The sequence below is a fragment of the Anastrepha ludens genome, chromosome 6, assembly GCF_028408465.1.
Source record: "Anastrepha ludens isolate Willacy chromosome 6, idAnaLude1.1, whole genome shotgun sequence".
NCBI lineage: Eukaryota > Metazoa > Arthropoda > Insecta > Diptera > Tephritidae > Anastrepha > Anastrepha ludens.
The window spans coordinates 33,852,132-33,878,803 of record NC_071502.1 but is presented as its reverse complement, the minus strand read 5'-3'; the positions used below and the strand labels follow the sequence as shown (position 1 = coordinate 33,878,803).

General features: G+C 37.2%; 1 protein-coding gene across 7 annotated transcripts in view; it reads right to left on the bottom strand.

The window, feature by feature from the left end:
* LOC128868733 (uncharacterized) overlaps positions 1-26,672 on the bottom strand; it is a 90,523-nt gene that overhangs the window by 23,986 nt on the left and 39,865 nt on the right. The window contains exons 3-8 of one of the 7 annotated variants that reach the window (XM_054111165.1): positions 18,511-18,682; positions 18,028-18,266; positions 17,781-17,944; positions 13,995-14,135; positions 13,799-13,938; positions 2,616-2,711 (exon numbers count right to left, since the gene is read on the bottom strand). In XM_054111165.1, the coding sequence (XP_053967140.1) occupies positions 2,616-2,711; positions 13,799-13,938; positions 13,995-14,135; positions 17,781-17,944; positions 18,028-18,266; positions 18,511-18,682 (952 nt within the window). The remainder of the gene's footprint in view (positions 1-2,615; positions 2,712-13,798; positions 13,939-13,994; positions 14,136-17,780; positions 17,945-18,027; positions 18,267-18,510; positions 18,683-26,672) is intronic. The other 6 variants (XM_054111167.1, XM_054111166.1, XM_054111168.1 and 3 more) reach the window with 6 other exon arrangements.

Genomic DNA, 26,672 nt, shown 5'->3' with positions numbered 1-26,672 from the left:
TTTTGTTGCTTGGTCTTGTGTCCCTCGAGGTAGTGTCTAGGTCCGTTACCATTTATCCTCTTCATTAACTATATTTCCTTCTGTTTTTCCATGCGTAATTTTCTTCTATACGCGGATGATCTGAAAATCCCTTATGAAATTAAATGCCCAGAAGATTCATCCATTCTCCAGGGTGAGTTGAATAACTTATATAGTTGGTGAGTGCGTGCTTAATCGTTTGCTCCTTAACATTAATAAATGCCAGTATACTTCGTACGCGAAAGTTTTTAATATTGCTCCAACAGCTTACTACAACTCTCGGCTTCCTCGCTGCTAAAGGCAATTAGTGAATTAAAAGACCTGGGTGTTTATTTTATCTCCAAGCACAACTTTTCTACCCACATAAACTATATTCTTTTTAAATCGTTCGCAATGTTAGGATTTATTCGTTCAACTAGTTCTTCTTTTTCTGATCCCATACTCTCAAACTTTTGTATACGAACTTAATTCGGTCTAGGTTTTGGTTTATATTAATAGATTAGAATCTGTTCAGAGAGCTTTTGTGCGCTCGATAAAATTCATTGATCCCAATCCGTCCTATCGCTCTCGTTGTTTATTACGAAATCTAATGTCCTTAGAGTCTAGGCGTGTTCTTTTGCCGATGCGCTTTGTCTTTGATATTTGTGCGGGCTCAATAGATTGTCCGTATCTGCCCAATAAAAATCAATTTAATGCTCCCTCACGCATTTTCCTTTGTAATAAATGGTTTTTTGTGGGTATTGCTAAAACTGTTTATGGAATGAATACTCCTCTTAGGAGGACGCTGGCTTAATGCTTATTCTTTTTCCTTAGACTTTAATATTTATTACTCTAAACTCACTTATAAGACTCTTGTCAGGATTTTGCTTGTATCTATCTGTCCGTAAGCGTCTTGTTTGTATATGAAATAAATAAAAAACAAATAAAACGTTCACCTTCATTCACGGCAACGGCCCAAATTATACTGCGCTGATTGTGAGAGAACGGTTGCTTTACAATGTAAAAGAAGCATTGCCCCATCCTTCTCAGAGTCCAGATCTCAATCCCATTGAGAACGGTTGGGCCCATATTGAAAGAGAATTGCGCAAACGGCAGAGTAGTGGTAAAAATGACCTAAAGTCAGCCATTGAAGAGATATGGGAAAATTTTCCGAGAAATGTCACCAAAACTCCAGTAGACTCCACGCAACGACGTCTACAAGCAGTAATTAGAGCAAAGGGATAATGCACAAAATATAAGCTCATCGATTTTCCTTTATTTCCATATTTTCATTACTGTCCCACTTTATGTTCATCATCATCATCATAGCATGACAGTTCGTCGTGAACCATTACTTCCGCTACAATTCGTCTCCACTTATGTTTGAGTTGTAAAATGAAGGTATTATTTTGTTTACTGGAAAACTATCAAATAACTTAAAAATTACATTATATTCGTTTTTTATAATAAAAGACTAAATTGCATGCTTTATATTGGCTTTTGCCTTCTGAAACTTGATTGAACCGGCCTCAAGTTATAAAGGATGGAAGTCAGAACAAGCAAGTGCCGCAGCTTATTTTTGGTTCACTGTATGTAGATATGTTGCTAATTTGATTTGAATGGAATGATATCGAACTGGATTAAACAGGATTTAACTAAATTCAACAGAAGCGTAACAAATTGAACGTCCTTTGTACATACAAATGTCAACGAAAGAATGCAGAACAGCTTGCAAGGTTGAATGCATATGTACATATGTATGTATGTATGCATGTATGCATGTACGAGTATATATGTACTTATGTATGTATGCTGATATGTGTACATGTGTATACGCATGGTGTATACAATGAAATTTGAGTTTGACAACAAATCAATTGCTTTCTTTAAATTACACAATTTGCTTTCTTGGTTTTTTGTTCAAGCGCTAATTGGAATTACAACGTGTGGTTTAAACGAAGCAAAAGCATTTAGTACAAGTTCTTGGTGACGAGCGCAACAACAAATTCCCTGTAGTCGATAGCAGTGCAACCAAAGTTTTTCTGTTTGGTTCTTGGAATTGGAAGGATACACATACATACATACATACATACATATGCATATACTTATGTAGACAATTACGTATGCAGTCGGTAAATGAATATACGCGTAAATATGTTTTTTTTTTAATGAATAATCATTTTGATATGCTATATATTCCATTTAAGTTCTTCCTGTTTTGGCCACCGACTTTAAGAGGGATAAATGTTGTGTTGCAACGCCACGCCACGCCGCACATAATATACATACTTATAATAAGTACCGTGTGTGTGTGTAAGTGCGTTACAAGTAAAGAAGCAGATTGAATTTTTATGCATCAAAATATTCATAAGTATTTTCGTCAATCTAAAAGGCAAAGGCAGACTTAGAAATATTATTAACTCAAAAGGAAGCAATCATGGTAACTAATAAAATACAAATTTCGGTACTATTTAAAACTGAAATATAGGGTAAATCATTCCGCGTTAGTGATTCAATAATATTTAACTATAATAGCAATCAATTAATCAATTATAAAGAATTAATCAATCAATTAAGGGTTGCATTTAAAAAATGTTGAAAATTGTTGGTTGGGTTACCTTCAAAATGAGGTTGCTTTTAGTCAAGCCATCTTTGTCTTTTCTATGCATTCTCCCTCTTCGATCAGCACTTTTTTTTTGCAGATTCTGCAGAATCTAGAACCATACATACACATAATCCCCGATAAGCTAATTTTCTTGGTACATATTTCTCGGTTATCAAATTACATAGAGTATTTAAATATTAATCATATTGGCATATATGTGTGTGTGTGCAATAAATTATATTTTGTAAGTATTTCGAATTTCGTATTTGGTATTTGTCATTTGTTATTTGGTATTGGCAATTTTGTGCGTATCGCAGCGTTTTAAAGTGTTTTGAAAGCGGAATTCTAATTGAGAATAAGAATCGGTTTTTGTGTTGTGTTTAATATTAAATAACTAGCCAGTGAAGCTTCTCAAATTGTATTAATGCTACTTGTACGCGTTACATGAAAAGTATGTCTAAATGCAAAAAAAAAACTTTAAGATCCCTCGTAATTTCATTTCCTCTTACGCATGAGGCGGGAATAAATGTATGTATGCAGGTCGCTTCGCTTGTTTTCAGTCACCTAAGAAGGCAACGCATTTAGCAGCTGCCAAACTCTCGCACGCATTATTTTTCGAGTGAAAAATACAAAGATGGGTTTTTAAAGGCAGCGTAAGATCTAGAACCCTCTTAAAATTTTTCATACAAATGTGTCTCTGTACACGAATCCGTAGACTGTGTACGCCAAAAATGCGTTAGACCATTTGTAGGAAATATTTTTTCTTTATGTATAAGCAGATAAATCAGTTTTCATGAGAATATCGAAATTAATTGAAAGTGTATACAGAATAAGAAAGAACATAGTTTTATAGAATAAATAATTGTTTTTTTATCAGATGTGTATGTATTGGTTTTAAAGTACATATTTGAGTTATGATTAAGCAAGAAAATCGGTACTGCCACGCCTCGTTAAGCTTATATTATATAATGTTATTGTAAATTCATTAGAGGTTACTAAAGTAATTATAATTTTCCATACGTTTTATATTATTTTATGAATCATATGCGTAAAAACCTGAAGATCTAAATATATTTGAAGCAACCTATTTTAATAAAATATATATGTATGTATATGCTTGATCGAAAACATGAAACATTTAAAAAAGGTTGGTGGACTAAAACGAAGAAAAGTATTAAATTGACATTAAAATTAATTTAAAAAACCACTTATTCTAAAATGAAAAAGCTTTTCTATAAGCTTGATAAATAGATGATGATAAAACCGTTATAATATTTTTAAACTTTAAAGCAAGAAGATGGCTTAGTGAGTAGTATAAAATTTTCAGCCTAGAGAATATCAGTGAGGCAATTTCACCATAGTATAACCATAAAATATTTAAACATATCAAAAAAAACAAAAATTAATAAATAAATAAACAAATAAATGGCGCGTAAACTTCTGGGCGGCCTCGGAAATCTAGCGTTGTTAAGTGCACTAGCCTGCCATCCCACAGGTTGTGGGTCCGGGTTTCCACGTACAGCACGGTCCTTGCACTATTCAAAAAAACAAAAAAAGCTCATTGCTCCACCCCAAAAACTTATCCTTTCCATCCCTTACTCCCGCACAATAGTCAGCGCATTATTTGCATTGTGGCTGCTAAAACAAGCAAGAACAACACACAGTTACACATTGTATCAGTGGCGCCAGCAAAAGGAAGCGGGCATAGCGCAGACACACCAAATTTAGCGAAGCCCTCAATCATCTGTGTGATGACACAGATGGCGCTTCAAGCAGTAAGGCATTGCTCCTAAGCAACGACAAGTGGGCATTCCCACTACTTAGGACAGGCTAATCACCTACCCTGTCAGAAATCAAAATAGATTAACGAAACCAACGCAAGACTGAGTCTTGTCGAGGCCCTATGCTCCCAAGAGGAGTGAACAAGGAAAAAAAACTTTTGTTAGGGGTTTCACCGAGCTCCTGCTTCTATTTGTGGTGTGAGTCTCGATGTTGTTCTATAAATGGAGGGACCTACAGTTTTAAGCCGACTCCGAACGGCAAATGGTTTTTATGAGGAACTTTTTCATGGCAGAAATACACTCGGAGGCTTGCCATTGTCTACCGTGGAACAGCTGTCTAGTTCACAGCTAGTTCTGTCTACGGAGAGTATGCCCAATCCAATTCCATTTTCGTCTTTTTATTGCGGATTTAGTTGCGCATTGGAGACTCTTCTCTGAATCGTATGCAAATGAAAAAAAAATTGTGAAAAATGCACGCAATTTCTGAGCGACTTGAAATTTACACTTTAATCTACTAAAATTGTGTGGGCTATAAAACTGCATACCCAGAAGTTTTACAGAGTTTCTGATTAGAGTCTTGAATATGATGACAATATTTTGAAATTTTTTAAATTTTTTTTTTATTTTTACAAAGTTCGCAACTTTTATTTATAACCTTTTTGTTATAGAATGAACTATATTTTTATGAAAAATTAACGAAAAAAATTTAGCATAGACAAATATTGCGAATATTGTAGAAAGATAAAGTGGCTATGTGCAGAAGTGTACATACTGACTGACTGTACTGACTCAGACCTTATTCGATAAAGATTTGATACGATTTTTTTGTTAAGTGTTCTATATTTCATAATATTTTGCGAAAATGTGAAAAAAGAGTATGCAGATATTTTATTTATTTTGTTTCATTTCATTTCTTAACATAAAGTACAAAAAACTGTACACTCAATAAAATCGTATCTGTATCAAATAAAGTGTGAATGACTGTAAATACAAGCTGTGTTTGTAACAGAGATTTTCCAAATATATAATTCGAGCTAATTCGAAAGTTTTAAATATTCCGTTTCTCAATGATTATTCTAATTGGAGTTGTAGCGCAAAACGAATAACGGCTAGACTATTTTGATATAAAACAGAAATAGAAATTTCTTGTGGAGAATGGTTCCATGTGTAGAAGTCCACGCAAGTAGGGAAAGTTACTGATCGCCATTCACTTGGGAGTGGCCAGGACGATTCTTCTACATATGGTTTAAGCAGCTCACAACGTCCGGGATTAGCCCACGTATCCTCTGTTTAGCTTCCGAACACCCGTTCGGGAGTGAGCTAACGTGAGAAGGCGATGCATCCCAGCATAGCTAGTTGTGCGCTGGGTTTGGGACCCGCCATTTAAAAAAGAGAATGTGAAGATCCCGATACCCCAATCGTTGACGACGGAATTGTCGTTCCGTTACCCGACCATGACGAGGTGACAATAGCAATATCACGGCTACAGAACAACAAAGCCGCGGGCGCCGACGGACTGTCGGCTATTCAAACATGGCGGCAAGGAGCTGGTAAGGTGCATGCATCAGCTCCTATGCAAAATATGGTCGGATGAAAGCATGCCTGCCGATTGGAATTTAAGTGTGCTCTGCCCAATCCATAAGAAGGGCGATCCTGCAATTTGTGCCAATTACCGCGGGATTAGTCTTCTAAATATCGCCTATAAGGTTCTAGCGAGCGTATTGTGTGAAAGGCTGAAGCCCACCGTCAACCAACTGATTGGACCTTATCAGTGTGGCTTCAGACCTGGAAAGTCTACCATCGACCAAATATTCACAATACGCCAAATCTTGGCAAATACCCATGAAAGGAGAATCGACACAAACCATCTTTTCGTCGACTTCAAAGCTGCATTCGACGGTACGGAAAGGAGTTACCTGTATGCCGTGATGTCTGAATTTGGTATCCCCGCAAAACTAATACGGCTATGTAAGATGACGTTGCTCAACACCAGCAGCGCCGTCAGAATTGGGAAGGACCTCTCCGAGCCGTTTGATACCAAACGAGGTTTCAGACAGGGTGACTCGCTGTCGTGTGACTTCTTTAACCTGATGTTGGAGAGCATCGTACGAGCCGCAGAACTTAATCGCTCAAGCACAATATTTTATAAGAGCGTACAATTGTTGGCGTATGCCGATGATATTGATATCATCGGCCTTAACAACCGCGCTGTTAGTTCTGCCTTCTCCAAACTGGATAAAGAGGCAAAGCGAATGGGTTTGGTGGTGAACGAGGACAAAACGAAGTACCTCCTGTCTTCAAACAAACAGTCGGCGCACTCGCGTATCGGCACCCACGTCACTGTAGACAGTTATAATTTCGAGGTTGTAAAAGACTTCGTTTATTTAGGAACCAGCATTAACACCGATAACAATGTCAGCCTTGAAATCCAACGTAGAATCTCTCTTGCCAACAAGTGCTACTTTGGACTAAGTAGGCAACTGAGCAGTAAAGTCCTCTCTCGACGAACAAAACTAACACTCTACAAGACTCTCATCATGCCCGTCCTAACGTATGGCGCAGAAGCTTGGACGATGACAACATCCAATGAAGCGACGCTTGGAGTGTTCGAGAGAAAGATTCTGCGTAAGATTTTTGGACCTTTGCACGTTGGCAACGGCGAATATCGCAGACGATGGAACGATGAGCTGTATGAGCTTTACGACGACATAGACATAGCGCAGCGAATAAAGATCCAGCGGCTTCGTTGGCTGGGTCATGTCATCCGAATGGATACAAACGCTCCGGCTTTGAAAGTATTTGATGCGGTACCAGCTGGTGGTAGCAGAGGAAGAGGAAGGCCTCCTCTGCGTTGGAAAGATCAGGTGGAGAAGCACTTGGCTTCACTTGGTGTGTCCAATTGGCGCCGGTTAGCACGAGAAAGAAACGACTGGCGCGCTTTGTTAAGCTCGGCCAAAATCGCGTAAGCGGTTATCGCGCCAATTAAGAAGAAGAAGAAGAAATTTCTTGTAAAGCTTGCTGGGATAAAAATTTGTAAATATTTCGGTCTCTATTTATCTCTATATGTAGACGTAGTGTAAAATAAAAATATTCTAATATAATGACTTGAAATTTTCTACCTCAAGTTACATTTTGCGTGAAGAAGTTAGTAAAAATAAAAATTCTATGCTGTCAATAAAATAAGTAGAATTGTTTAATTACTTCATAAGGTGATTCTTTGTTTTGTGCCATGATAGAAATAATTGATATTTTATGAAACTATCACTCACTAATTTTAGAGCTCCATGTTAAGGATTTGACGATAACGAGCACTATAGCATCTCTATTAAGGATAGAGATCCTCCTCATTTACAATGTCAGCTTGTAGTTCACAGAGTAGTAACTTTGGCATACCTTTTTATGTTAATGGGTTATATACAGTTAGAATTTGGAAAAAAATTGATTGTTTTAGAAAAAAAATTTAATATCGTTCCCGTGAATATTTTCGAAGTTACACGAAATTTGAAAAGGCATTTCAGAGTGCTTGAAAGTGCTTTTCAAACTTTAAACGCGTTTTTCTCAAAATTGTGTTTTCAAAGTCGGTGACCAACATTACTCGAAACGGTTAAACCGATTAGTCTCAAATTTTAACACGAGTTTCTTAAATATATTTTTTTTTAGTAATTAATCGAAGATTTTTTCTCACCGATAAAAATTTTTTTATAAACAATTTAAAGCCGAAATTTTGGTCAAAAATCGATTTTTTTTTGAGAAACCGCCATTTCGTCAAAAAAACTTACTTTGCTTTTTCCTACGATTAATTACTAGATTTAGCATTACTTTCACGAAATCTGTTTGTTATTTTAATTTCAGAGGATTCAGTTCAGAGATATAGTGGTCACCGGAAAACGCCTGTTTTGAGAGGAGCTCCGGGAGATCAGCTGTAGCTCCTTTCCAAATAAATATTTTTACTAATACTAAGTCTTAAAATACAGTTAAAAGATAACATAATATGTGTACACATTTTTATATTAATAAATAAAAGTTTTCTCAGAAAAAATTCTGGAAAATTCGCTTTTTCGGCCTTCTAATAGGACTATGAATAAGTTCGTGCGGTTTTACAACAGATGGCGTAACTTGATTATTATTCCATCGATCCACATTTCCAAACATTCATTGGAGAGCTACTGTCGTAAGGCACAAACGTCAGTATAAGTTTTTTATTTGAAGCGTAAACAACAATATTTTTACCACACTTGAAAATGTCGAATTTCGTGCCAAATAATGTGTTTTTGCGGGGAATTCTTCTTCATTATTTTAATATGAAGAAAAAAGCAGCCGAAAGTCATCGTATCTTGGTGGAAGTTTATGGTGAGCATGCTCTATCTGAGCGAACGTGCCAGAAGTGGTTTGCACGCTTTAAAAGTGGTGATTTTGGCTTGGAAGACGAAGAACGCGAGGGTGCGCCGCCAAAGTTCATGGATACCGAATTGGAGGAATTGCTCGATCAAGATCCGGCTCAAACGCAAGAAGAGGTTGCAAAAACTTTGGGAGTTGATCAATCAACCATTTCCAAACGTTTAAAAGCCATGGGAATGATCCGAAAGGTAGGCCATTGGGTGCCGTATGAATTGAAGCCAAGAGACGTTGAACGCCGTTTTATGGCATGCGAACAACTGCTTCAACGGCACAAAAGAAAGGGTTTTTGCATCGAATTGTGACTGGCGATGAAAAGTGGGTCCATTACGACAATCCAAAACGTCGGGCAACGTATGGATACCCTGGCCATGCTTCAACATCGACGTCGGCGCAGAATATTCATGGCCTGAAGGTTATGCTGTGTATCTGGTGGGACCAGCTGGGTGTTGTGTATTATGAGCTACTGAAACCGAATGAAACGATTACGGGGGATGTCTACCGACGACAATTGATGCGTTTGAGCCGAGCACTGCGAGAAAAACGGCCGCAATACGCCGATAGACACGACAAAGTTATTTTGCAACATGACAATGCTCGGCCACATGTTGCACAAGTGGTCAAAACATACTTAGAAACGCTCAAATGGGATGTCCTACCCCACCCGCCGTATAGTCCAGACCTTGCGCCATCCGATTACTATCTCTTCCGATCGATGCAACATGGCCTGGCTGACCAGCACTTCTGTAATTACGATGAAGTCAAAAAATGGATCGATTCGTGGATTGCGGCAAAACCGACCGAATTTTTCACAAAGGGAATCCGTGAATTGCCAGAAAGATGGGAAAAAGTAGTAGTAAGCGATGGACAATATTTTGAATATTAAATTTGTAACCATTTTACGTCAATAAAGTTTCAAATTTCGAAAAAAAAACCGCACGAACTTATTCATAGTCCTATTAACTGTATAAAATCCCTTAATAAAACTAAAATACCGCACCAATACCAATACTGTACCATGTTTTGCTCGGTTATTATTACATACGAGTATATTATAATGCTTTGTTATTCGACTGAGCTGCAGAAATTTCAAATTGGAGTTTACTGAATTCTTTCGAGACGCAACTTATTTAAAATAGAACGAGGAAGAACAAGATGAAATCCTACTCTGACATTGCAAATGCTCCTTTAAAACCCCGCTACAGGAAGTGTCGAGGTATCTAACTTACGTTCCGACAGTCGGTTCTACGTTCCCGGATCGACTCGGATTTACTTAATATCCGGCCAAGGACTGTCACTCCAGTAGCACTTCCCGTACATGTATGGGGAATGTTTTTGCTGAAACAACATCTAACTTGCTAAAGCAGCTCACAAGAAGAACACAGATCCTAAGAATTCTTCAAAACATTCATTCTACCCAGAGATATGGAATTTGATGGGTCGGAAAATTTCGCAGGACATATATATATATACATGTAATTGGCGCGTACACCCTTTCTAGGTGTTTAGCCGAGCCCCTACTCTTATTTGTGGCGTGCGTCTTGATTTTGTTTCACGAATGGAGGGACCTATAGTTTTAAGCCGACTCCGAACGGCAGATATTTTATATGACGAGCTTTTTCATGGCAGAAATACACTCGGAAGTTTTCCATTGCCTGCCGAGTAGCGACCGCTATTAGAAAAAACTTTTTCTTAATTTGTTGATCTTTCACCGAGATTCGAACCGACGTTCGCTCTCTGAATTACGAATGGTAGTCACGCACCAACCCATTTAGCTACGGCAGCCGCCGCAGAACATTTACTTGCATCAAAAACGGTACAGACTCATTATAAGATAGGCATACATATGTATAGGTATGTATGTAATATATATGAATACATGTGAACTATAATATTTATGTGGGGGTCTTTATAAACCAAATTAAACATTTTAAATATTATTTTTTAGCGCATATAAATTGTTCAAGCGAGACCTTCACTAAGATCCCGATTTTAGGCAAAACTTAATGAATAATACAAATTTGAAGCAAACTTCTGATTTGCAGAATGAAAGTGATTAAAATTATAAGTAAGTAATATGGGAATGAGAAAATCAAAATAGAAAAATATTACATATAATACCCTTTTGCACAAGTGCGCGCGGGTATAAATCTAATGCTCATGTGGGATGCAATAATTATAACATAAAAAAATTTCAAAAAATTCAAACTTGGCCGTTTTGTTGAGCATCTACTACAATAAAAAATATAGGGTGCACCATCTTCTCCATCTGCAATTATTGAACCACTTTGGCAATGTTGGATAGATTAAAAAAAAACAGTTTTTTTTATGAAGCCTACCCAGTAACAGTTTACCTACCAGTCTATTATTGCGACAAACTCAGTACACTGCGGAGAGGACTGATTACATCGTCCTGATGGTAACATTCAATAGGAATTTCGCCCTCTCTCTTTCCATCTCAGGAAGAATGGAGTATAGGATTCTCACTAAACAATTTCTACAGTCTATACAGATGGCTCTTAAATGGATTGCGGTGTTGAAGCAGGAAGCGGAAGAACAGGCAGTTGGGGAAGCTCGTAGGTTACTAATCTTTCTACTAGGCTACTAATTCTTTCGGATAGCCAAGTGGCAATCCAAGCACTGGATTCGGCTACAACAACCTCTAAACTGGCGGAACAAAGTAGGTATCGTCTTACCACCTTGAGTGAAAACCATAACGTTACACTAATCTGAGTCTCAGGACATCGGAACATTGCAGGTAAAAAAAAGCAGCTGAACTGGCAGGCACAAGAGGCAGTATTTACACCCCTGGATACAATCAAGAATACAATTTCCTCGAAATACCTCCGAATCGCGGATTGTAGTCTCCACCTACTGTAGTATCCAACTACAGACCAGATGACATGACAAATTAGCAAAACGTTCTGGCCCACCTACAACCACAAACAAACGTCAACATTGACAAATATGTAACGACGGGATGCCTGGAGAGTCAAGGCAGTCATAACTCTTTAGCAATTTATTCCACTACATAGTTATTTTTGGCATTTATCATCACATTTTTCTACGTCTCGGGAGGTAGCGCTCCTATTTCGGCTCTTGATGGCCAATATCTCCAACTTTCCGTTCCGCGAACTTCCGATGCAAAAAGTTTGTATACCTTCAATGATTTCATTGGAACGACGTACACGTGATCCAGCAAGTTGTAAGCGATCTGCTGCAGATCCGTGGTCGAAACAATTTGAGGCCAAATGATGAATTGTGTCGCCTTTGGATGCAGTACGTTCACGATTTTTCAAGCTGAGTTAACAAAACTGATCGCTTTTTTCAATTTAAAAATCGGTATACATAGCATGGTTGATCACGCGCAGATGACTACGCAGTCTGCAGTGGCCTGTGCGAGTCAGTGTATCCTTATGAGTCTTTTAAACCTCTTTTGGTGGCACCCTTCCAATAAGGATTTCGCTTGGCGTAATCCATAGTTTGGTGTCAGCTAACCTCCCTTAGCCTAAGCTCTTCACTCCTCAGATTTTCCTTGATGGTTTGTTGTACCCATAGCAAGCATGAGCTCGGGTCCTATTAATGACGAGGTCGCAGCCTCTCTCGCAAATACGTCCTCTACTTCGTTCCCAGTGTTCTAATGCCCAAATTGTCAAAGTTACGCAAAACTTCTATTGACCAGATTCAGATGGCGCATCCTGTACTTTCATGTACATATTTTTGACTACTATCAATGCAGTATGAAACTTAAAAAACTTCTATAATAGTATCAGTAAAAAATATTAGAAATTTGGTGTGATTTCTAAATTTGTTAGCTTGATTTTTTCAAGCTTCTTTGGCTTGTGGCTGTGAGTTTTTTATATAACAATAGAAGCCAAGCCCGTGGATGGCCCGCTAGTAGCGGTGCAAAATAATCCAGAAACGATAATAACTCTTATTTAATGTATAATCACGATTTGAAAATGAACCGTAAATTTAAGTTGGCATATAAATACAGAATGTCATATTTCGCATATTTTAAAAATAAAGTCAATAAAATTATCAATGTGCTCGAACAAAAAACCATGAGACACAAGTACAATGATTGTTTCTGATCGATTATTCGGCATTCTTAAGAGTACATTAAAAAGTATGAGCTGTAGCTTAATTGTGTGGAGTTTACAAAATGTACCAACTAATTAAAGTACCAAATCACTAAAGAGTGTGTGAGTATGTGTGTATTCTTAGCAAGAGTTATAAATTATACCTCTGCGTCATAATTTGGTGTGAACGAAGGCTATGAAGCACTCCAATTATAAATACCTACATAACTAGAAATAAGATAAGATAAGATAAAATACTGGTATGCCTTAATTAGATTTTTCTTGTCTCAAAGTCCTCATGGAAGCGGCTTTGCTAAGGACGTACATTTGGCTTTTTAATAAAATTAACATTTAAAGCAAGAAAGGTTGACCTTAAAGGTGTGTGTGTTTTTTTTCAAGTTCACACAAAACCGTCATTCGAATTTTTGTAGGGAAGTTTACTTTTCTAAACAATTTCAAATATTATGGTAATTTTTTACTTACGTTAAGATAAATATCAAAGCTCAGCGGTTAATTTATATAAAAATATTTAAATACCTTCAAAGGGGAGTGTTGTGGTACTTCTAGCATAAGGTAAAGTCTTTTTGTTATTGGTTTTGGACTTTTTTTGTGTTTTGTTTTTTTATGAGTAAACAATTTGTAGTGCCTCCGTGTTAAAGTTGAGGCGTGGCACAATGAGATGAAGCAAGTTACTAGCATTCTTAACAATCCTATCGGCATAAGTATGACTGTTTTTTAACATCACATAAAGTACTTAAGTCTATTCCACCTTTTCAATAATTTATTAGAAATCTAATTATAACTCTAAAATAAATAGGTATATATCTGGATTAAGAACAATATGTGGTTAAAACGTTAGCAAGTCTAACAGTTTACAATCTCTAATACAAATATAAACATAGATATGCTTGTGAGATTGATTGAAATTGCGTACTTACATATACTTCCTCCCATTGCGAGACATAGCGCACAAGTCTTGAAAGCCGCAACAATCTAACAAGAGAAAGTAACTTAGCCAGACGTAGAATACGTAGAGCACGTCCCGCATGAAGTATTTGAAAGGAGTCGGAGAAATCCTGTAAAATTGAATATGTCGTTAAAACTTCCTTTCCATTAAAGAGAAATTATTTTCCTTTACTTGATTGAAAATCAAAAAAATGTAGTCAAGTGGGATCGAAGAAATTAAATCCAGAAAAAACCATGTTTTTAAATAATGTTTTGCTATAAGCTTAGGGTCCAGTATAACCTGTTCTGCGTTGTCTTGTTGCATTATACCTGCGAATGAATATAAATATTATATAGGGAACAAATGAGTATGATTTCCAATTTTGATACGATTATTTTTATTCTTTAATGATTTCCATACGCGATATGTACGATCTATTCTAAGCATTTGTTTTCGCTGCTAATAAATTGACTCCGTCGTATCTAATAATAGCCTAGACAGACGGTGGCGTTAATCGGGATTACCGGCGCAGTTAATTCTGATTGAAATTGTAGTGTGCCAGACGATTGTCTCGCGGATTGGTGAACAGCTGATTTGCTTATTGGATAGTTTTGTCAGTAAAAGATTGAATGCAGGCAAAAACTTCGGATATTAGATGCCCTGATACTAAAAAATAATTATTTATTAAAAAAAAATCTTAAATTTTCTAGCCCCATCGCTCTTCAATATTTATTCGAGTCACCTACACACAACCGCTGATGAAAACACGTACCTGCATCAGTTTGCAGATAACTTTGCCTTTTTGTCGCTCCACAAGCACTTCCAAGTAGCGGAAAGTAAAATCGACGTTAAAGTAAACGCCTTTAAGGCAGTGGCTGGTTCACTTAATCTGGCGTTTAATATCGAAAAATGTAGCATCATGCACATAGCTCGCAGCACCAATGTTATGGCCAACAACAATTTCGACAACTGTGTTATTCCACAGGTCAAGTCTACATATATGGTTCTTGGGGAGAACTATCAGCTCGCCTTTGGCAGTAAGTGATCACTTTGCTGATGTAATTGAGGTATCAAAACACAATTCTAATCTTTTCAAATTGCTGACAACAACAAAACCAGGCCTACAACCTCAAGTAGCCTAAAATTTTATAGGAGTTTTGTTAGGTCACAAATAGAGTATTGTAGAACCACGACAACCTTAGCAAGCAAAATAACGATTAAAAAATTTGCAACTTTTCAAAACTCCTTTCTTCGGAGGAGTTTGGGTATTCCCCCGTCAACTCCGGTCGCGCTGTTCTACATGCTTGCGCACGACCTCCCTACAGCTGAGAGAGGAATGTGGTTCACTGTCAAAGAAATCATAAAGCTAAACCAATTCAATGTTAAAATGTATAACACAATCGCTAAGTTACACCTGCGTATTTAAAAAATTTCCAGACGTTTTCAGCGACACCAACATTGTTGATCCTTTCGAGGCTGTAGAAAGCTGAAGAGTGGCTACGCCCACCCTCCCGGAAGTTAAGAGCAAAATGAGAACAGCAGAAATTAGAGCTACCTTTGCACAAAAATTAAATGAGTATTTATCTGATGGCTTCAATGGTTTTGCTGCTGATGCTTCGGTCTTGGCCAATTCGGTTGACAAAAAAGAAAGTTTTGGTTTTCAAATAAATTGTCGCACATCATCCATTTTAGGAGAGTTATGGTCATTGTTAAAGGCATTAGATGTTGCTCATCAGGTGCGAGCGGTTAGAGTTGTTATCTTCTCGAACAGCCAAAAAGCCTGCAAGCTCTTAAAAAATTATTGTTCCAGCAACCAATGTATCGCTTTGTTTCACTCTAAGCTCTTCAAGTTTCAAGTTCAAATTCTCAAATGTTCTCCGGGCCATTCTGGAAAACCAATTATTGAAAAGGCATCAAATTGCAAAAGAAACAGCAGATAATGGCACTGTCATGGAAGTGGAATACACTGCCGGAGAAGCTTTAAGAATTATTCGCGGTAATATTTTCTCTGAACGGTAATATGAATTTCTGGCATCTGCAAGTAATCGACCTAACCTTTTTGCACAAAGTTACAAGCAAAGTTAACTTGAGTCTCAGGACACAGAGGTACAACTGGGAACGAAGTAGCGGCCTCGCCTTTAATAGGACCCGAATCCTTATTTGCAATGGGACAACACACCATCAAGAGAAGCTCAGAAGTGAAGAGCTAGGGCTAAGGAAGGTTCGCTGGCACCAAACTACGGGGCTACGCCAGGCGAGATCCTTACTGGAAGGGTACAACCAAAAGAGGTTTACAAAACTCATAAAAAACCCCTCCCCAAGGTTAATCTGAGAATGCTAACGGGCATCCTCGTAGGTCATTGCAGACTACGAAGTCATCTGCACTTGATCGGGATTTGTTCTACAGACTCTTGTTGTTTCTGCGACCATTCCCAGGAGATTCCAGTGCACCTTCTCCTATAACGCGGAGAAGGTTGAGACATCTTGGCCAATTACAGCCAGAGGAAAGGCACATACGCTCACTCCAACCCAGTTCTATCCTGAGCTTAATAAAGGGAACTGGGCTTGGATGAGGTACTGTGATGAGTAGAGGGCACAAAAAACCATTACGTCGCAGTGGAAACCTCATTCATATATCTAATCTGCATCTACTAGCAAAGACCTTTTTCAAAAATTGTAAGTTCAATGTTAAAGATATAAAACTTATCAACAGAATATTGGTTGGCCACACTCACGATGTCAGTTACTTGCACATGATTCGTGCCATCGATTCGGAGCTATGTGAGTGCGGAGAGGTAAACGCTTATACGCACCAAGTTTTTCTTTTTGTCAGACTTAATCCAATAAGAAGTAAATATAAACTATTCGATATCTATAAAGACTTTAAATTAGTTTTGTCACATGCAAATGAAAAATTCACAATAAATTTGATTTCGTTTATTAAAGAAGCTAATATTGAGTGCGTAGTGTGTGATGCTGATCACTGGGAGATTAATGAGCTTCAAAAAGTCAAAATAGTTTGCTTTTGGTAATTATCATAAATTAATTGAAAAAAAAATGGGGAAGATCATGCCTCCGATGGAAGGACCAAGTCGAGGGCACCCTATCATCGCTTGCTGTAACAAATTGGAGAAGGCGCGCGCAAAGCAAATACGACCAGCAAAATTTGTTGCAGTCGGCCTTAATCCGGGAACAGGCTGTGGTCAGTGACCAGGCCGTATAAGTAAGTAAGTAAATAATTGAAAAAAAGTTTGTGCAAAACGAAATAAATTTCAATCTTTACAGAAACGCTTTCATAATTAGCTATACCGACTTAGGTAAGTAAATAATATTAGTTGAGGGAAAGACAAATCCATTATTTTCGTTAAGTATCGATCAAACAATTTGAAGTTTATGCTCGTTGTTAAGGTGACATTTCACACTGAAAAAATTCTTTTGCTGTCTTTTGTTTCTTCCATTCAGTTGTGAGTTACAGGGTCTAAACAATTGAAGTCAAAAAAGAAAAAATTCCATAAATTTTTAAGTTTTTCTTTGATAAAGGCGAAAATTCAAGCCTGGCCGCTGAAATTGTGAATTGTGTTTATGGTGTCGATTCTGTAACAGTTAATTAAGTGCAATTTTGGTTTCGTCGACTCCGTTCAGGCATTTTTGATGTTGCAGAAAGTGCCGAAAATGTCGATAAAATCACAGCAATAATCGAAACTGACCGGCATATTAGTAGTAGTCGTAGTATCGCCCATAAATATCGACCATTAAACAGTTTTGAACCATTTTTTTTTTTTACGCAAAGATAATGGATTTGTTTTTCCCCGAAACTAATATAAAGTCGATACTAAGTATTATATTTAGATTTTATGCTTTCACTGCATTCATATCACCACTAATAATAAATAGAGCGCGAAATTTTAAAATACCAAAAGAATATCATATTTATTTTTATTTTTAAAATAATAAAATATAATTATACCACTTACCTGTTCTAAAATTGACTACAATATCTATTAAAAAAATTGTATCACTTAGGCAGTTGAAGGCAATCCATCTTGTGCTCAGATCATCATTAAAGAATGATATTGCGACTGGCAGGATTATAAGATTTGCTACTAATAATAAAAGCATACAAAGGTCCCAATAAAATCTGCAACAGAAAATACACACATTTACATACATATTTATTCCTTAACTCGCCAAAGTCGTTGTTTGAAATTACAAATTACAAACCTGAATGAGCTGCATGGATGAATTACCCAGTGACCGGAAGTTTTCTGACGAATTCTTTCCTTGACCAGTGCTTTTCGGCTGCCGAATAACTTCATAGCCAACCGATTGTCTGTCGGTTGAAACCATGATTGCAATTGACTTTTTAGGAAATTCGCAGAAACTTTTTCCGAAACAACGGGGATGGAAGGCATTGGCTCCTCTTTCGGAGTCCCGTATAACGACACGTCATCAAAGTGAACCTATTTGTAAAATATAAATATATAAGTGGTAATAAAACAATAAAAAACTACAGCAAACATAAATTAAAGGCTTAGGCTCTAGCTTACATTCATATATAGTGAAAATATTTTACTTTAGTTTAAAGCATCGATAAATTAAAAACTAAAATGTATGTATGAATATGAATTTCATCCAGAAGATAAATAAACTGTACAATAACTCGAATGGAATGAATGGGCCCTGCATTATTAACGTAAAATAAACCTTTATTCTTGCCATTTCGTTTCCTTGGTCGCATATTAATAAAGCCTCATCATCGAATGCTGTTACTAGAGAATCGGTGCAGGTATTTTCGAAAGATATACGTAAATCGTTCTCATTCAAAACGGAGCAATATGAGCAGCGTACAGATTCCTCACTGTCTCCATGAATTAATCTGAAATAAGCACATTGAGCCAATGAAATACAACAAATTGAGAATTGAGAATGTGTTATGTGTTATGTGGTGTAATTATGCCAATTAAGACAATTTGTAGACCTTGCCGACGTGTGATGTACTTTTACGAGCATTGCACAATTATTATAGCTCGGCATTTGCACAGCACTCGTACTTCAATTGCACTGATATATGAATATGTACGAAGATATATGGATTTACTTATATGCCTAAAAATATCTGATATGTACAAAAGTTCATACTAAAGATAATTTTTCCACAGCACATACCCAAATATACATACAATAAATGTTTCAAATCGGATGTCTCAAAATATCAGGCAACCAAGAAAGATTGTGAGATTTTCAGAATTGCCAACACTTTTCGTGTCGTTTGTATGGCTTCCACATTGAAGGAGTAACACTCTAGCTGTCTTCTGAGGTAAAATAATTAGGGGTAATCCTAGATAGTAAGCTGACCTGGGAAATGCAGACTAGCAGACAGAAGGGCCCTCGCACACCAAAAGTCTTTTGGCAATGCAAGAGGACTTTTGCCAAGACATCGGGTCTAAGACCGGCCATAGTACACTGGTTGTACATCACCCTGATTAGACCCATTATTACACATGCAGTCTGCAGTCTGGTGGAAGGCTGCTACGGTTAAATCCAGAGTAAAACTCCTAACCAGACTACAGAGAAATGTTTGTTTGGGTATCACAGGTGCTTGGAGTACGACACCTGGTGACGCCTTTAATGCGATCCGAACTTGCAACTTCTAAACCTTCAAATTCGACAGAAAGTGATGAAAGCGGCGTATAGGCTTAAGCTGAACGAAGTTGGAGAAACGAAGAGAACACTGGGCACTGTCAAATATGCCACCAGATGTCGGAGCGGTGCACACTGTTTTCGATTCCAGCGGACAATCGGGTGCCTTACGTTAGCTTCGGTAAGAAGCATGATGTTTTGATCCCGGATAGAGATCAATGTTCAAGTTCAGAGAACTTATTAACGGGATTTCAGCATACTTTCTACACCGACGAATCCAAAACCAGTTATAGAAGCGGATTTGGATGCTATTTAAACGAAGACACTAAGTACTCCTATGCTACAGGACTGATGGCTACAGTATTCTTAACGGAAATGCAGGATACAGGCTAATTGAGAAAAAGTAGCGTGAGTAGTAGTATTGGAAATTGTAGGGACAGTCAAACTACACTAAACAGTGTTGCAAAATACAACAAAGTTTTTCTTCTGGACATTGTGACATGACAGGGAACTAGTTGGCTGATAAACTGGCTAATGATGGCTCTGCAAGCATACCACTAGGCCTCGCACCCTTTCTAGGTGTCAATTCAACTATGGATTGACAACTTCATGAGGTGTACTCATAGAAGACGTTGGTCTGAGTTGGACTAGCCAAGTGCTTTGTGAAAGAACCAAACAGGAAACTAGCACCCGTTCTTTTAAAACTTAGTACTGGTGGGTATAATCACAGGGTACAACGCCTGTGGTCAGCATATGCCTACCATGGGAACTATTGGCGACCCAATATGCCTATCCTGCCTTGAAAATGAGAACACGGCAAAGCATTTTCTCTGTAACTGTCCGGCGTGTTTTAAAATCAAACTTAGGCTGCGCTGGGCTGCGATGTACTAAGCATGGATAAAGTTCATACTCTTCCTCTTGCGGACCTATTAAGATACATCAATGAATTCAAAAGATTTGCGGAAGAGTGACCTCAAAACAAAATTTTTAGTCTTACCTTCCGTATTATTTCTGTCCGGCCTTTCTATTCTTTTTACTGTAATCTATCCGGAGCATCCAATCCGCCTACAGATCTAATTTATGCCTATCCACTGTTAAGAGTAGATGCTCAAACCATTTCTTGAAAGGAACATCGGCCGAAACCAGACCCCATTTGGCAGTGAGAGTTCAAAAATACAAAACAGAGTAAGTCTGTGTCCAGTTATTAGGGCTTTAGGATTCATTACACGAGTTCTAATTGGGTACAAAAGTTGGTGCATTTCGAGAGTGTATCGTTAGCCCAGGAACAGCAGTGGTTTCACACCTTTTCGACTGGCGGTGAGACCCTTGAAGACTAACCTTAAATTTATATTTTGTGTAGAGAAAACGCACGAATTTTTCTCCTAATATTAGTTTGCTATCGATAACCCAATGATAAATCCCCGGATATATTTTTTGCATAAAAAATCTTCTCTTACAAGAAAACTTATTCGACATGATGCGTAAATAGCGAAGAATAGTTTGGCGTTAGCTTACATACACATTTGGCCATTGAAATAGGTACGATGCCTTTATCTATCGATTCCTTGTGCCGCTCGGAAAAAGGTAAGCCTTGCAATTTCGCTTTTTTACATATGGCATCATTGCCTCGTTGTGAATTTAAAATATCCGTTATATTAAATTGTGCACGTTATTATTGGTGGCAAAGATTCGGTGGTGGCAAGATAATAATTTTAGAATGCTTCTTGTGGTATGGTGTAAGACCTATTCACCACATAACCAATAAAATGGAAACATTTTTTTTAAAAGAACATTCTTCAAGGAGTGATTCTACCATTTGCTGAGGAGAATACTCCACTTCGGTGGCTTTTTATGCAAGGTAATGACCCAAATGTATATTAAAGGTTATGGATTGGCCAAGCTAGTCATCCGATCTGAACCTGACTGAAAACCTTTGGGAAGATTTAAAGAAGCGAATCGGGAAATTTTCTAAAACATTTTTCTTCAGACAACATTTACCACATCTCTTTTCAAACTAAGTCATGGATCGGTATGCGTAAGCGATTTATGAAAATAGTTGTTCTGCAAAATGTGCATTTCGCGCATTACACATTTGAAATTGACATTTGATTTTGATTGACAATTTGACACTGGAATGATAAACTTGGATCCTTTGCGGTTCCAGTGGGTAATAAGGTAAATATAGGCCGTGCCATTCTTTAAGTAGCAACAAAAACTGTTAGGGTCTTAAAAAATTGAACCGAACGGATGCACTACTCCGAAATAATCCGTAGCAGCCGCATAAATGAAATCAGGTTTAATAAATAATGGGAATAGTTACTATTTCTAATAAGGCGGCCGTCGTTTTTTCTAATAGCGGTCGCCTCTCGGTAGGCAATGACAAGCCTCCGAGTGTATTTCTGCATGGTAAAGCTCCTTATAAAAAACCAACTGCCCACAAAAACCATGTGTCTGAGTCGGCATAAAACTGTAGGCCCGTCCATTTGTAGGAAAATATCAAGACGCACACCGCAAATAGGAGAAGGAGCTCGGTCAAACACCCAAAAAGCGCTATTTGAAAAAATAAAAAGGTCAGCCAATTAATAAATTTTTGAAAAGATACTGGCATTTGAACCGCCCTGTACGCGTGGATAATCTTAAGTCATACAAAAGAAGTACCTTTTAGATCTTTTCTATTGCAATGGCTACTTGAAAAAAGGCAGAATGACCACATTTTAAATGCTTCTAGTGCAGATTTCTAGGCTTAAAACCATCTAGAGGCGCAGAGGGGAGATAAAATTGTAGATTTGTTAGATAACATCAAACTCCACAACATAACTTGGAAGAGAAGCGCGTCTAAACACTAAACAAAAAGATGTTGGTGGCAAGGTTTAGTAAACTGCTACAACAACAACGGCATGTAGGTGCCGATTATATAACGTATTTATGTATATACGAGGTGTGTTCAAAAAATAAGGTGATCTTTAAAATTTCGGGCGCTACGTACATTGGACTTTCGATTATCATTTTTTTTATGTTTGTACACTCGTCTCGAAGATATGTTCACGGTTTTAGCAATTTAGATTTTTAATTTGTTTGTGAGAGGCATAAATAAGATAAGTGTTTTGCGTGTTCGGCGACTTTCTGCTATCGACTCTCGGCTCTCCTGGACTCTTCCATTGGGACAATTAGGATTTGATTTCGATGTCATACCCATATATCCAATATTCGTCACCAGTTATGACCCTTGTAAACAAACCTGGATCATCGTTGACGTCATTCAACAATGCCTGAGTGATGCTCATGCGACGTTGTCTTTGGTCAAAATTCAACAATTTTCGAACGAACTTAGCTGTCACACGCTTCATGCACAAATTTTTCGACATTCTCAGGAACTTCTCTAATTGTGATTCGACAATTCTCCATAACAATTTTCTTCACTTTCTCAAAATTTTTACCAGTTGTTTATATGTTGGGGCATGCTGAACAGCTTGTACCACTGTAAAAATTTTTTTGAGTCAGAGTATTCTCACCGTACGCTACTGTCAACATTTCAAGTGTTTTTAGCACTTAATTTCACACAAAATTTGATGCAACTTCTTTGATTCATTTTTTTCGATAGCCCATGAAATTTTAAAATTCATCTTATTTTTTGAACCCACCTCGTATTAAACCCTTCGATCGTTGCCACGACAGTCGGTTCTACGGTACCGGAACGACTTGGATTTATATCCGACCAAGGACTGTCACTCTAGCAGTATTTCTCGTACATGCATGTGGAATGTTTATGGTGCTACAACAACAATTTTCCGACTATATTAAAATGTGGTAATTTTCGACTTAATTCTCATTACTGCATGGAATATTTTGATGTCGGGTAATGCACAATAAAGCATAATTCCTTAACTCTAAAATGTGGTGAATTCAGCGTTGTGAGAAAAATTTTATTAATAAATTCTGCAGTTTTTAAAATCTCTCTTTAGTTAAATTTTTGGTATGAATGAAATGTTTTTTCGACTGAGAAGCGGTTCTATTCTTAATATAATCAGTGCTACCTTTGTTATCTACCAGCTGTGATTTCTAGTCACGGTTCGGTTTCATTGCTAACCCATTTCTAGAGGCACACAGAAGAGCAAAGAGTAAGCAGCACTGCTTATTCGGTTAATGGAAAATAATAAATACTGTGGCAAAGGATTCACAAGGCGCGGCAAGTTGCTTGCAAATTCTCTTTGCAAAGAACTCGCTGTAGCTGTGAATAGCGCAGGTCCATCTGTCAAAAATTTCCCTCTGCGTGAACTTTTCTTGGCTTGCATCCATATTTGGGTGTATGAAAATCATGAAATTTCCTAGTTCAAAACTCATTCCCATCCTATCGAGTGTACACTTTTGCAAGCACGTTCGACAAACATACATACACACACACATAATTTCTTCTTCACATCATATAAAATATATATAAGTACATATACATATGTATGTATGTATTTAACTGTGCACATATTTACAACAAAAGTATGTCGGTATGCTTATGTAAACATATGCTGGATGAACAATTTATTGAATAAATTAATAAGATCTCCGAAGCTGAATATGTGTTTTCCGTAAAATATTTGCATTAGTAGGTATGTAAATATGTGCAGTGTATGTACGAAGTGTTTGCAAGTGTGTGTGATCTCATCTTTTCCTTTGTAATTTTTTTCTTTATAAGTATTTTAGATTTGTTTATGGCTGGTAGGTACACCGCGCTTTCATAAAAAGAAAATTTATTCTACATTTTATAAATACGCACATACATACATATTTGCACAAGCACATATACATATGTGCACATACATTCTCGGTTCGTAAAATAATGGAATATTTACTTCACTCGCTCATCCTTTACTTGGCTGATCACACAGCAATGCAGTTGCTTACGAAGAACAATAAGTACAAGTATCGGCATATGTATGTGCGTATGTAAGTAGCATCTTATACACATATGTATGAACATACCTACCTACACAAATTGTTTGGTTAATATCTAGCGTAGTTGATATTAAAAAATTAACTAAAACCAATAAGTCTTCTTAATTACGCCAATTTAACAATTCAGCTCTTACGACAACGCTTGATCAGATAATTTATAAAATATACCGTAGTTTTTTTTGTAAATGCTTTCAAGAAAGAAATACATATTTTATTGTATACGTTTTGTGATCAAAGTATGGAAAAGAAACGAATTGCTTAATGCAATTGCTTGAGATCGTATGCATTTTCTCCACTGTGGCATAATCAGTAGACTGCGATCTCAGTTCAAAATTATTCCTTTTAAATTCTGTTTTTTCGTTATTGCACAATTTAGATTGTTATGAAATATTCTCGTTTTTTGTTACATTCCAAATAAAATATTTTAAGCAAAATAACAACATCAACTGTATATTCTTCATTGTGAATATGTATATGTATGTAGATATTTTTTGTCAGTAGGTTGCTAACATCTAGAAAGTAATTAGGTACCTCCATTCCGATTTCTCTTATGCAAGGTGCTTGCAGAAAGTAAAGAGACCTTTTATTTTTCTCGATAAGACGAGCAACTGGTGCGTTCCCTCGGCAGTCGGCCAAGGACTTTCACTCCAGCAGCATTCTCCGTACACATATGGCGAATATTTATGCTACAACAACAACAACTACAACAATATTAACTACCACAATAACAACAACAACAACGAACAACTGAAGCGCTCCCACGATAGTCAGTGCTAAATTACCGTTACATCAACAACAACTACAACTGGTGCGAACCAACTGATATGCCAACATCCTCATCAACCTCTCTAATAGTGATTCGATAATTTTCCAAAACAATTTTCTTCACTGCTTCAATGTTTACATCTTTTGTTGACATGTTGGGGGGCCCGGAGCGAGATTCGTGCTAGCCATCTTCTCGTCCATTTTGGAAGAGCTTGTAGAGTAGATACACCGAAAGCCATGTTAGCATTTAAAGTTGAGCACTTAATTCCTTTTTTACACAAAGCTTGATGCAAACTCTTTGATCCATTTTATTTTTCTATTTTTGTATCTGTCAAACACAAACTATATATGCCGTATAGTTAAAACCACGGTGGAGAGAAAACAGAAAATGTGACCAACATCAGACATTTAACCGGTTCTCAACGATTTTGAAGGAATCAGTGACTTTCTAACGTAACAGGGTTTGTGACAGCGGTTTGTTTTCCTCAGTGGTCGAAAGACTATAGTAACAGGATAGGCTTAACCAAATCCGGAAGCAAGTCGAAATCCAAAATATTTCTTGAAAAATCCATGCGCATTCCTATCTCGCAGTTGGGGTCTCATTCCCATGGCAGCCGGTTCTACGTTCCCGGAATGACTCGACTTTTTCCCGACCAAGGGCTGCCGCCCCGTTAAACTAACCCTGCCTAGTTGTTCCAGACTGTTCTATCACCGTTAATTCTATTAAAACCGCTTCAAAAAGCATATAAATTATTATTATTATTATTTCAACGTCTTCCATTTTTACTAACGCTTTTTAAGTTTAGAATATATTTCTCAACCAATAAATCTCTATTTTCTCGACAAGAATATTTGTTTCTTTTTTTGTGGCACGTTGCGTTTTACACATGAGGTTAGTTGTTCTTATTCCCATATATGTATAGAAACGTAGAACCGAAGGTCGTGGGAACGACTTCAGTCTATTGCATTGACGCAACGGACCCATTGTGACAGGTGTCAACACATAAACAAAATTATAAGACCATAAAGTTGCCTGCTTCATTCTGACCACGTTTTGAAGACCTTTTGTATGTTTTATATATTGGGTCTTCAATATAATGAAGTCGAAGGGGTTTGTCAAATCTTTCGTTATATATGTATGTACATATATCTATAGTTTCTTTATATTTATAGAATATCAATCAATTTTTCAAATTGAAAAACGTTTGGAGTTTTTTGAATGCAGTTTCATCGCTAAGGCAAATTGACTTACCCTTCACAGGATAAGTCAATGCTCTACACTTCATTACGTAGAGGCTTTTGTTAACAAGAGCTCCTCATAAAACCATCTGCCGCTCGGAAAAGGTATAAAAACTGTAGGTCTATCCCTTAAGAAGGGACAACTGTAGACGCAAACCCCACAAATAGGAGGAAAAATTTCACCGTATTTTATATATTTGTTTTATTTAATTTCTCAACATAAAATGCGAAAAAGCATTTCAGTGTAATGCACACAAAAACAAAAACATACTGAA